Raw genomic sequence first — 12384 nt, 5'->3', positions numbered from 1 at the left:
TGACCGACCACACGGTGCTCCTGTGGGGTTTTTTGAACTAACAAATCCTACATATCAACCCCATTCAGAGTGACACTCAAAAGTCTAGTCGATTCGATCTCCTTTGCCTGCTCCAGTAGCTCTTGGGCGTCCCAATTCGCCCAGGCGAACTTACCCCTCAAGAAGCCAGCTTCCTCTGACGCAAGCCATACCATAAAATGAGCTGGCAACTCCACTGGTCTTGTTAGTTTCGGAAGTAATAATGTGAGTAACATCTGTAAGCGAACCTGTATCGAAACCGACACTCAGATCGGGATTGATTTCTGTTGCAATGATCCCAGGTTGGATGCTGACGACATGGATGTTGGGGTTCTCGAACGCGAAGTAGTCAACCATCTTTAAAGCAGCTGCTTTGGCTGCGGCGTAACTAAACACACCAGGGACTTCTGCCATTGGGGCCCAGTGGCCTATGCCAGAGCCGACGTAGATGACCTTTGCACTCGGGGCTGCGAGGGGGAGAAATGCTTGAAGGGAGTTGAAGACGCCAATGACATTTATCTCAAACCCTTGGCGGAGCTGAGCTTCGTCATAGCCGTAGACTGGACCAGCTTTTGGTAACATGCCTGCATTGGCAATGAAAATGTCGATTTTGCCAAGCTTCGCAACGATGTTCTTCATCGCGGTGCTTATGGACTCAAGTTTAGTTACGTCTGCTGATTCAAACAGGACTTGTGTTGAAGGATTGACTGCCTGGATCTCCTTTGCCGAGGTCTGAAGCTGCTCAAGTCGTCGACCGACAATGGCGATGGATTTGGCGCCAGCTTGTGCAAAAGCGATGCCAGTGGCTTGACCAATTCCAGTGCCTCCACCAGTGATAACAATGTTCTTGCCAGCAGCTGAGAGCTCTGGTCTTGTGGGCGAGATGAATGGATATGGCTCAGAGTGCCATGACTTGGTGAATGATGAGAATCCTGGTAGTGGGAGAGGTGCCATTTTGGATGGGAAAGGGGAAGATAATAGAAGGTGATTAATAGGATGGTGTTGGGGAATATTCGTTCCTGGGTGCGACAATTATATACGTCCTGCAACCGCGTATTGAGTGGATACTACTAGATCAGAACCTTTTTATTTCTTTTTTATTGATAAGCATGATGTATTTTACTCTTCCGCGGAACACCTTCAACGTTAAGTCCGTAATGTATTTTAGTTAGCTGTTCCGCGGAGGATGGATATGGCATCATGGCAACCTGGCTACAAAAGACTCCACATTTTGGACATTTGAGAAACAACAGGACCAAGCTCCACCTCTATCTTAGCACCAACCGAGAGGTAAACACCTTTATATCTCTACCTGGATATTCTGTAGGTCGTCAGCTACAAGTGGCCTCAAGCCAATCCACATTCTGTACAGCTTTGCGAAATGACATCTCGCGGGAATTCCTCAGGAGCTCATCCCACGAATGACGTAAACGTTTCAACGGTGGAAGCGGTGCTTGCAGTATTATATCATCCAGAAAATTGAACGCGGGGTTGATCAACTGGTCATCCTTCTCAGCCTTTGTATGCCAAGGGTTGAAGAGGCTATTGGCTGTTAGGCATACCGCCGCAGAGATATAAGTACACGCAGTCATCCTATAACCCCGAGGTTAGCAAGTTGGACGAGGAAGAGTAACAGGGGACTTACCAAATAAAGGCGGGATCTTTATGATCAATAGCTATGAACAGTTCGATGTACTGGCGGGACTCATAAACAAGATTATTCCAACCCACTGGCAACCGTGGAGCTGCAACTATCCCTTGCTCAACTGCCTTTCTTCCAAAATCTTGAAGACTTGGTATCCACTGTGCTTCCATGGCATGAGCCTTGCAGACCACACTTCGACAGGTGAGATGACTTGAGTACAAAACACCAAAGGCCCTCTGTAGGTTTGCATTCCCGCTTTGAGTAATGGCGATGGGTGAAAACTCAAAAGGGATACGGGCAAGCCAATCATCTAGCATCTGGTGTATTCGAGTCACGTTATCAAGACGGACGTAGACGTCTGACGCGGTCGGGGACTTGGATAGCATTGCTTCATAGACTTGTCCTTGGATATGTGCAAGCTGCACACGTGACAGGAAGAAGTTGAAGCTAGACGAGTTATCAGCTGTGTATAGCATACCAGCTCCATCAGTAGGTGTAGCCGATGGCCAGTCAATACTGATGTCGTTTTGACTTTGAATAGGAGGTAGCTTTGTGCGCATCGATGTATCTCGATCGAGGATGTAAGCAATCCAGAAAACCCGATCTCGCTCCAAAGCTTCAGAAACACTCAGATTCTCCGAATTCGGTCTTGAATGCAGTCCAAGTCCATGAGCAAGACGCAAAGCAATGGGTATCAGAGCCGAAGCTGGTTTCAAATCTGATGTCGCCTGTAACAATACGACCATGCCGACAATCGTTTGGACGTCTAGGAGACTTGAATCACCCAGCATGATATCATTAAGGACTGATTGGGCCTTATTCATGAAGTGCAGGGTACTGTAATTAGGCGGTTTCTCTTCGTCTGGGATATGCCGATAGGCTAGGGAGAGAATGACATTAATGGCCGCCCAAGTCGAGGTATCGCGCTGATGGGGCAGCTCATACCATAGACTGACCCGAGATAGAAGCCTCTGTGGATGAAAGAGGGGCAGGATAGTGTTGAAGGTTGCAAGAAACATGTTGACTCCGGATAAGACCTCGTGTTGAGGCGGTAACTCAAGACCCGACTCAAGGTAACTGACGTCATATTCATCCGAATGGGGCGGATCACTTTGAATGCTGCTTTTCTGTGTTAATTGTTCTTCAAGCTCCTTTATCCTTTGCTGAGCTTCATCAAGACTCGTCTCAAGCGATCGCACTTGAGACTGCAAAGCGGCCGCGGTACCATTTGGTTGTTTCCTGATTGCAGCCTTACGGCTAGTAGCTTGGAATGTGCAGTCGGATTTGTACAAAACGCAGTGAGAACATCGGGGCTTTTGCCCGTCACACCGTATCCGCTTGCGGTAGCAGACGTCGCATGCCTATCACACGCCGTTAGCACTTAATTTACCTTGGGAGGTGGGCTTCGGTGACAACCTTTCTAGTCATCTGTATTGGCGGCATTTCTAACGTTATGATAGTAGAGATGGTTGATAGAATGATGATTGAGTGATTGAAGGAAGTGATGCTGACATTGGCTTATCTTGTCTTCCGCGGAAGCAGTGCTGACAAATTGATCGACATTCTGATTGGATGCGCCCAGAGGCTAACTTGCGACAGATGACGAATGAAAACCTCTATTTCTACTCTATCTATTACAACTCCGTACTCTAAAACAACTCCGTCCAAAAGAAACTCTATCCTTATCGACAGTACATGCACCAACTGCCGATACATGAACACAAACTGTCAAAACACTAACTTCCCCCTGTTACTCAGTCCCCTGCCCCAAACATCAGCTAACTGTTTAAATAGTCCACCCATCAAGAGCCGCGACATCGGTATAAGCAGCGAGGTTGATGTAGTGAACCTGTCGCGTTCCACCACGACCAAACTGCTCAGCCGTGCTGTTCAGCAGGAAAGCCGAGGTAGAAGAGTTCAAGTTGAGCAGGCCAGGAAACTGCTTGTTGAACTTATCAAAGATGACCTGAGGGGTGAAGTGATCGAGACCCTTGGCCTCAATCTCCTTCTGCCAATACTTCAGATAAGTGCGTGTATGATCAACATCAATTGAGCAGCCAAACTTCTTGTTGGACAGGCTGTGTCCGGGAATGACGACATTTGGCTTGAGGTACTCGATCAAATCGAGGGTTGAGAGCCAAGATTCGGTGAGGGCCTTGGTTAAAGAGTCTGCGAGCCAAAGATGCATGTCATGACCGTACACGGAGTCACCAGCGATTAAGGTCTTGATAGATGGGATCCAGAAGAGTGTTTCGTCGACGGTGTCGCCTGTGAGAGGGTTCAAGAAATGGATTGGCGTGGCTTCGTCGCCGGGCAGGGTGAAGAATGAAAAGTCGTATGGCGTAGGAAGATGAACCTTGTTGACAATTGACTTTTCACCAAGAACATCCTTCATCAGCTTGACCTACTCAATGTTAGCCATCATAAACATCATGGTATTATCCTGCATACCTTGTGAGCTGCTTCCTTCTTGATCTCAGCCGCGGCCTTGGAATTGGCATAGTACTTGGCCTCGGGAAATCGCGTCAACAGCGCACCACCACTGAGGTAGTGATCAGGATGAAAGTGAGTGGTGAAAGCAGCGACAAGTGGCTTGTCGGTAGTGTTGCGGACCCAATCGGCCAGGGCTTCTGCTCCTTCGATTGCCATGGGCAGGTCGATCAGGACAGCGGCTTGAGAGCCGATGATCAATGAGGAGACCATGTCGAAGGAAGAGCCATGGTTTATGAAGGTCTCTACACGAAGGCCGGGGTGGCTGATTGCTCTGGCGCTAATGAGGCCGATGGACTGAAGGGCCAGCGAAATGGTTGTAAGACGCATGATTGGGAAGGATATTGAGAAGGGTTGTAAGTTGAGTTGTAGGCCTTTGTTGTGATTGCTTGCTTGATTGATTTCTGTGTGGTTCCCTCATTTCCATTGCTGGGAGGTAATCCTATATATAATAATTCGCGATGCCTTTGAATTACATGGTGACTCTTGAGCTTGGACATGTTGTCAATGCCACTTAGAAGCAAAGTGGGAGGTCATCGTGAGGTAGTGGGTCCATTTCTAATCCTCAACTCCACATCTCCCCACTGCGGCATTCAACTGAAATACCGAGATCAGTTTACTAACTGCTGGCGCATCAAGTGCCGGGTTTCTCATTTTATCGAGTTCACGTGCTCATGGAAAATGCGATCAAAGAGGAATACTACTGCTGATATCCAATGGCACGCTGAAGCGATCAGAGCGTACTTGAGGACAGCACAAAAAATACAATCGCGTTCTATGCTCTCACTACGACAAAACTCGCCATCCCGCTTTTCCCTACTGATCTGGTTCATTGAGAAATGTGGTGGAATAGCTGGGTATGAGTCGCCGGAATAAGAAAGGTCGGAGATACAGAACCCAAAGAGCCCAGACAATAATTAAAGGCTCCAATGATGAGACGGCAACCGTTGCCGAAAATATCTTTGTCAAGACCGTTGGAAATTCGTAAATTAAGCTTTACTGGCCTGGCCTGGCGCTAGCGCCTGCCAGGGCGGCCGCCAACGAACAAGACCCTGGATAGAGCACAAGAAATAAATGGTTTGTCACTGCCGAGCGGGATAGCTTCATCGGATGTCCGACGCTTCAGAATGGGTTTGGCAACCTCGGTGCTTAGACCTTCTTGTATCAACATTACAAAAGAATCTATTCGGCTTTCAAAGATGTCCATTTTCGCCCAAGCCACTGCACTATCTACCAATTTTTCGGTTGGTACGGCTAGAAGAGTCAGCTCGCCGACCGATTTAGAAGCTTGTGGACACTTACCAGACGCTTGGGAGGGGCATCTATCCAAGCTGCCATTTGGTACTGCTGGTGATCTGCAGGTGTCCATGACAGGTCATATTTCACTGGCTGCATATATTGCGTGAAGTTCAAGGGGTATCCTGGATTGGACGGCGATGCTTGGTGAATTTCATCAGTCTCTTCTTTGGATAGCTTGATCTTCAGCGCATCAGGCATAGCCTTAACGTGTTCGACGGTATTGACCCCAACGATGGGGGACACGTACGTGGATTGGTGGAAGAGATACGTCAGAGCCTGGTTATATTAGCTCCGCCATTGATGAATAAGAACGAATAGAGACTCACAATGGCTTGTAGTGTCGTTCCCTTTCGCTCCGCGATTCTTTCCAGGGCCTCGCTAGTTTTTAACGCGACATCTGAGATCTGAGGCTTCGGTGCATCTGGGTCGGCTTCTCTTTCTTTTCTTTGCTGGGCCGTGAGTAGCGATCCAGTGCCCAAGGATCCCCAAGATACAATCGCCATGTCCTGGTCCTCGCACATTGGAATGACATCACCCTCCATGTCGCGAAGGGCTGCGTTCCAGTTGCCCTGGTAAGCGCAAAACGGCGTGAGACCGTGTTGTCTTGCATCTATTGAGGTTAGCAATGTATTCAATCCGATAGCTGGACAGTACTTACAAGCGTTGGCTTTGACAACGATCGAGGCAGGAGTGTTGCTGATACCAAGGTAAAGTACCTTTCCCTGCATTACAAGAACATGAAGACCTCTCATGACCTCCTCAACAGGCGTCGCAAAATCCCACCAGTGGACATACAAAATGTCGATGTAATCCGTCCTCAGCTTCTTCAGACTATCGCGCACTGAGATATGCATGCTCTTGACAGAGTTACCCGTAAAGTTTGATTGTAACGGCTCTGGATTATCGCCGAAAGCACGATAGCCTGCAGAGTATTTTGTCGCAATGACCATCTGATCTCTGACATCACGTTCTTCCATCCATTGACCAATGAGCTTTTCTGACTCTTGGTTGTTGTAGAGGTTGGCAGTATCGATGAAGTTACCACCTGTTTCGTAGAAAGCATCGAGAAGTTTGAACGGCTCTTCGTTTTTGCCGGTGTAAAACTTCCATTCGTGGCCGATGCTTATGCCGCCGAGACAAATTGGCGACACCTTGACTTCAGCGGTTGGGGAAAGGATGCGATGGAGGCCAAGAGGAGTCTTGAGCTTCGGTGCTGTCTGGAATCCCATGATGATAGATGGCTTGAGATGCAGATTTCTATGGTACTGAATACTATGAGACTTGAAAGAAGGATAAGTAAGAACTACGTGTAAAATTGTGTTCCGATAAAGCTTGTATATAAAGTTGTTGCTTTCAACCTGTTCACGTCATTCCCGGCATATCGTCTACGCTAATGCACCTGGCTGATGCGCTATAACCACTGTGGCATCCAGCGCTAATGCGAGTTGCTGACGGAAAACTGGGGTTCTGGTGCTCATGTTTACAGTGCTGACAGAATTGCTGTGCGCCAAAAGACTAAATGCGAAAAGAAACAATCAGATGACGATGGAATCTACAAATGCCTTTCGGTGTGTGTACATCCGATCCAAAATCCGATGGAGGGTAAAGCCATATCACGAATGATAGTTCTATTTGGCTAACAATTTAGAATTTGTTGTTTCTATCTAGAGAACGAGATAAGGTTCGAAAATGCGAAACGCCAAGGTCGTTCCCCACGGAACTTCAATTGAACCTGCGGAAGTAACGCCTTTTAGAAGTGAAGTTTGGATCGTTTTATAGCTGCAGCTCTAGGTATTAAACCAGGTTATCCTGAAAAAACTCGCTGAGCTTAGAGAAAGGGATAATCTCAGTACGATCATAGAGATCAACATGGCCAGCCCCACGCACCCAGTAAAGCTCCTTGGGTTGGCCAGCCGCACGATAAGCATTCTCGCTAAACTCCCTAGAGTGCGACTGATCGCCAGAAATGATCAGGAGCGGGCGAGGGGAGATGGTCTCGATGTCGTTGAAAGGGTAGAAGTTGAGGAACTTGACATTGGTGACGAGCGAAGGGCTAGTAGTCTGGTTGCGCTGCCAGCCTTCAGGGGTGAACTCGCCACGGACGGTACGATAAAAGTCGAAGAACTCACGAGAGACAGCATCAGACTGGCTTGTTAGTTCGTTCGGAGTCCCGCCCGTGATTGCAGTTGGAGCTCCGTCGGCTTCAGCCCATCTCCGCTGTGACGCGTTGGCGATAACCGCTCTGCGTTGTTCGACCGATACGGCTCCTCGAAGACCCTGACGATTGACGGTCCCCATGTCATACATGGATACAGTAGCGACGGCCTGGATGCGAGCGTCGATCTTGGCTGCGTTGATGATGAAACTACCGCTGCCGCAAATTCCAAGAGCACCGATTCGATCGCGATCAACAAAGTTGTAAGTACCAAGGTGATCGACTGCGGCGCTGTAGGCCTCGGTGTAGAAATCGGGTGATACGAGGTTCTTCGGGCCGTCGCTTCTGCCCCAGAAGGGGAGGTCGAGTGTCAGCGTGATGAAGCCTTGCTCTGCCAGCTTGGTGGCATACAGGTTGGCGGATTGTTCTTTGACTGCACCCATGGGATGGCCGACGACAATGGCGGGGGAGCTGGCATTGAGGCTTATGTTCCTGGCAGTGAAGAGATTGCCGACGATGGTGGTGTTGTAAATAGTGCTGAAGTGGATGGGCTGGATAGCGACGTCTTCACTACGGTAGAAGTTGACGGCGCCGTAGGAGAGGTTCTGCGCAGAAGCGGGCATCACAGCTGCGAGGGCCATGATGCCTTGGGCAGCGTAGTTGAGGATGGACTTCATAGTGTATTGTTACAGTGTGCTCGCTGGATTAGAAGTATGGTAATGGATGATTCTATTTAGGCGATATGTTGATTGTTATATATTCCATATCTCCGATATCTTCATGACCCCATGTTAACATGCGTCATGACAGCGGATGAACCACCAGGCCGCGTACTTCACCATCGTCAACCTTGAGGCTTAGTTATGCCAAGCCGTGCCAATTTACTTTTTTGCCGAGTGTCTGTCCGATGCCTTCTCATTGTCATCAAGAGTAAAGCAAGCATGTGCAGGCGGAGTGAAGAATTTGTGTCTGTGTTGTAGCGGGGAGTGGATCTTTAAATGTCAGCAGCTTGCATTAGCGCCGGACCTTAAGCGGGATGGAAGCTTCCAAGGCACGTCATCCCATGGCTTCCCATTCAAGCTTAATAAAATAGTCTAAATAAACACCTGAGGCCGAGGAAGGGAGTGATAAGAGAGGTGATGAATGTTACAGCAACTGAAAAATATCTTCATCATGCAATACTCTATGTCTGGCTGGTGAGCATTAAGTCTGCAGACTGCAGCAGCCTGCTGGGCCACCATCACTAAACCCTACTCCCTGTCAACAGAGCTTCATTCTGCCTCGGTGTGTTGACCAGTGGAAAATACTCGAGCCCACTCTCCTGACTCGGCATAGATGGTGGTACGCCATCATCTGCCTGCCCAACAACAGAGCATCTCTCGCACGGAGCCGTCTCCCGATTCTTCTTACTCAGGTAAAACTCAGCCGAAAGCTTGTAGAGTTGCCATACAGCTTGAAGCAACACAAGATCAGCTACAATAATAGCAACGATGAGATTCCCTGCTGGCTTGAGCCTCGGGACCTGACAGATGTACGTCGTAGCGATGACCGACGGCGTGATATCCAAGTCACCCGTCGTCTGCTTCAATGCGCTGTAACTGTCATTCGCTGGACCTGATCTCAGATTCGCCATGCGTGCTGTTGAGAAATTCTCCGTGTAACGCGTCAGCAACTTGGTGTCGGTAAGGATGTTGGACTTGGGGGCAGCTTTCTGGCCAAGATCGACGAGAATAGTTGAATAAGCCGCTTTGGCCAGCGAGTCTGCTTTTAGCCATATGTTCGGATAAGTGTCGCTTTTATCCAGGGCCTTTGCCGTTAAGGGAGTCGGTAAGCCTGGACAACAGGCTACCTCATCGATTCTACTACCGTAGAAACGATAGTCGAGGCTGAAGAAGCCGGGGTCGTCAATATTAGGGAGCGTATCGTTGATCATGAAAGAAACTGTCCCCTTGTTGAGTTCTATCTTATCATCGTCGTCTTTGATAGCTCCCCGCTGATCCTGCAGCATCAATGTGACTTCTCCCCAGAATGTTGACATTAATGACTCGCCCCACCAGAGGCTAGCTTGTGTTGTCTTGTTACGGCTAAGGAACCCAGTACCAAGAAACTTGCCGAGGCTATCGAAGGAAACGGTCTCTGGAACGTAGTCGTAGGTCTGCGTCATGTTGAAGAAGACTTCTCCAGCCGGTGTGTCAATCTTGCACGTAATGTACGACCGTAGCACGGCGCCCCATTCGCAGAATCCGATCTGTTTTCCAGCTCTGTCCAGCGAATCGAAGTCGGTCTCAACAGAATGGACAGAGCAGTTCTGCAGAATGTTCCGGTGATAGGTTAGAGCCGGCGAAATGACACGCTGACCTGCTTCTCCTCTCTCCCAAACGCTTGTCAACGTGTACGTCAAAGCCGTGCTATTTGTGAAGGAATCGCTGTTTACTGGCAACGTGGCGGGCTGGCATTTGGGCTGGACTTTGGTGGTCAGGAAAGATGGGTAGCGATGCAGAAAGCCTCGCCTGGCAACAGTCGCATTGGGGTCCAGTGAGTTTTGGACGATGAGTTCATAGCTACTCGAGGCAAAGTTCATCAAAGTGAAGAGTGCGATGAACACGATACCTCCTATGATAGCAACTGGGGTAAACCAGCGGAAGGGGAAAGGTTGGGTAATGGGGTAACTGAAGTATGACTTATGTTCCATGGTCAGTGTTGATTAAACCAAAGGGTCGTGATCAAGGATGAGGCATTATTGTTATATACTGCATACCAAAATCAGGCTGTGAGTAAGTCCTCGACTTCGAGATAACGGCCTTTTCAGCTTTGTCTTACCACCAATCAGCTGCTGGCCTTTCATGCAGCTTACTGTCATTTCAGTCCTGTTTAGGGTCCTCGCATATTTCTTTCTATAAATATCTTCGAGCTAGTAAATCTGAGGTTATCATGCATGAGTTCAGCCCTCTCTGATACCCCAGAATGTTAAAAACAAATTGCAACAGTTCAGGGACTAATCCGAGTTCAAGGGCTTATACAAACGTAGCGATTCTTCCGCTCTTCATTTTAAACGAAACCATTTCTCAACAACACCCTCGTCATCCAAAGCCTCTCCTTTCATCAACCCGTTAACAAAAGTCTCCCCCAAGAATAAATAATCTTCATCACTAGTGCCATCCACCGGGCGCATAACAAAAGGCGTGCATCCACCGTAAAGAACACAAACATGATCTCCAGGCTTCATCGATAGAGGTCCAATCCCGACGTACCCTAATTCGGTTATGAAAAACATCCGATCTACTTCCATCACATCTTTGAAGCTGTTAGGCGTATTGCTTTGACCCGTGGGTGGTGGAATCTTGAGACTTTTGACCAGCTCGACAGACGAATCGATGTCACCTTGGTTGTCATGTACTTCTGCGAGTATCTCTCTCAGTTGCTGTACTTCTTCCTCAACGTCGAAAATCCCCTGTCTTTCATGTGTTGGTGGGCACACTTGAAGTACAAGGCACAGAAGCCCGAGGAGAATTCTTATCTCATTTTTCTTGCCTTCTATGACAAGAAGTCGTATTAGAGCAGATGATAGGTACTCTTTAAAACCGACCAGGTAGCGGGTTGGATCCAGGTGGGCTGTTAGCGTGCTTAGGAGTAGTGTTGTCAAATCAATGCCGTTTTTCTCAAGAATTACATCTTCATGCTGCACCATCATCTCAAATGCTTGTAGGATCCAGGCAACAGGTCCCCAGCCTAATGAGTCCAGAATCATTTCCTCCGTGAGGCGTGGATCTTTTGCCCAAGTTCTTGCCTTGACTTCTTCCCATACATCTTCACTTGGCATAGATGGCATTATCGCTATAGCGACAGCATCGACATGGATTCCCCGCAATGACAATGTTCCTTGATCTGTATCTTGGTCCATTCGGGCTTTGGTGTTTTTTGAGGAAAGTGCTTCCTCTTGGGAAAATATTGGCTGCTTTTGCAGCTTGTGAAACCGCGGAACCCATAACGGTCCTGTTTTCGTATCGAGGTCCTGAACCGTAGAGAAGCGTAGAATATCGAGATTCTCAGTTACCTAAACTTCCAGAACAGGCTTATTGTAGTCTGCCACGATGTCGTACCCTGTCTGATCTGCGAGCCCAATGAAGGCATATATTTTATCCCCGGGGTCTGATGCTTCGTGCTCCACAAACCTAGACACTAAATGAGGCCAGTCTTTACTTTGGTGATTTCCCACTAGGACCATAATCGCGTTCTTCACAGCATGCGCTGTAGCTGTATTTTGCAATACCCTGGGTATAAATAGCCAACCTGCTGCAGACCTCCGAAAGGTCGCGCCAGGGATAATGATGCTCCCCCACAGGATCCTATAGGCTTTGGCCACGGCTATCTCTTGGATGATCCACACTCTTGAGAAATATGGAAGGGCGAGCATATTGTTGAAGGCTACCCAGGTCTGGGAGTCTTTTGCAGGTAGGCCAAGAGATTCCAGGGTTTTATCGTCCACAGGATTGGTGCTGTTCTCGATGCCAGGCCAACTATCAGATGCCATTATGGAGATCATATCAGCGACACGGGCAGACTCGGGTGAATCTGTCACGCCTAACCAAGCGTTGACGAGGTGAGCTTTGCTGTATATATCTCTCATGATACTGACTTGTTGACAACGTTCCTGAAGATCATTTTGGTTGATGCAGATCTGGTCAATCCAGATCAAGCGACAATCTTTTATTTCTCTCAAGCGATGCAAAGCTCCGTACAGATTGTCAGTAACGAAGAAGTCGTGGCCGTTGCATTG

General features: G+C 48.4%; 6 protein-coding genes across 6 annotated transcripts; all 6 read right to left on the bottom strand.

Annotated features, from left to right (window-relative positions):
- Positions 1-47: 47 nt before the first annotated feature.
- Positions 48-972, bottom strand: FTJAE_5167 (reductase; the record flags this gene model as incomplete). Its single annotated transcript, XM_037351645.1, has 2 exons — positions 48-214; positions 267-972. 2 exons carry the CDS (start codon positions 970-972, stop codon positions 48-50), a joined length of 873 nt encoding a protein of 290 aa, XP_037207771.1.
- Positions 973-1659: 687 nt separating this feature from the next.
- FTJAE_5166 (transcriptional activator Mut3p) lies at positions 1660-2682 on the bottom strand (the record flags this gene model as incomplete). The annotated part of the gene is made up of 1 exon (XM_037351644.1): positions 1660-2682. The coding sequence occupies one exon, from the start codon at positions 2680-2682 to the stop codon at positions 1660-1662; it is 1023 nt and encodes a 340-aa protein (XP_037207770.1).
- Positions 2683-3449: 767 nt separating this feature from the next.
- FTJAE_5165 (metallo-beta-lactamase family) lies at positions 3450-4483 on the bottom strand (the record flags this gene model as incomplete). The annotated part of the gene is made up of 2 exons (XM_037351643.1): positions 3450-4067; positions 4115-4483. The coding sequence occupies 2 exons, from the start codon at positions 4481-4483 to the stop codon at positions 3450-3452; spliced, it is 987 nt and encodes a 328-aa protein (XP_037207769.1).
- Positions 4484-5383: 900 nt separating this feature from the next.
- Positions 5384-6681, bottom strand: FTJAE_5164 (alcohol dehydrogenase; the record flags this gene model as incomplete). The annotated part of the gene is made up of 4 exons (XM_037351642.1): positions 5384-5407; positions 5456-5728; positions 5779-6062; positions 6111-6681. The coding sequence occupies 4 exons, from the start codon at positions 6679-6681 to the stop codon at positions 5384-5386; spliced, it is 1152 nt and encodes a 383-aa protein (XP_037207768.1).
- A 565-nt stretch (positions 6682-7246) lies between these two features.
- FTJAE_5163 (hydrolase of the alpha beta superfamily) lies at positions 7247-8284 on the bottom strand (the record flags this gene model as incomplete). Its single annotated transcript, XM_037351641.1, has 1 exon — positions 7247-8284. One exon carries the CDS (start codon positions 8282-8284, stop codon positions 7247-7249), a length of 1038 nt encoding a protein of 345 aa, XP_037207767.1.
- Positions 8285-8850: 566 nt separating this feature from the next.
- FTJAE_5162 (uncharacterized protein) lies at positions 8851-10299 on the bottom strand (the record flags this gene model as incomplete). Its single annotated transcript, XM_037351640.1, has 1 exon — positions 8851-10299. The coding sequence occupies one exon, from the start codon at positions 10297-10299 to the stop codon at positions 8851-8853; it is 1449 nt and encodes a 482-aa protein (XP_037207766.1).
- Positions 10300-12384: the final 2085 nt, after the last annotated feature.

The sequence above is a fragment of the Fusarium tjaetaba genome (assembly GCF_013396195.1).
Source record: "Fusarium tjaetaba strain NRRL 66243 chromosome Unknown NRRL66243_c0000097, whole genome shotgun sequence".
In the NCBI taxonomy this organism is placed as follows: Eukaryota; Fungi; Ascomycota; class Sordariomycetes; order Hypocreales; family Nectriaceae; genus Fusarium; species Fusarium tjaetaba.
This window is presented reverse-complemented; position numbering and strand designations above follow the sequence as displayed.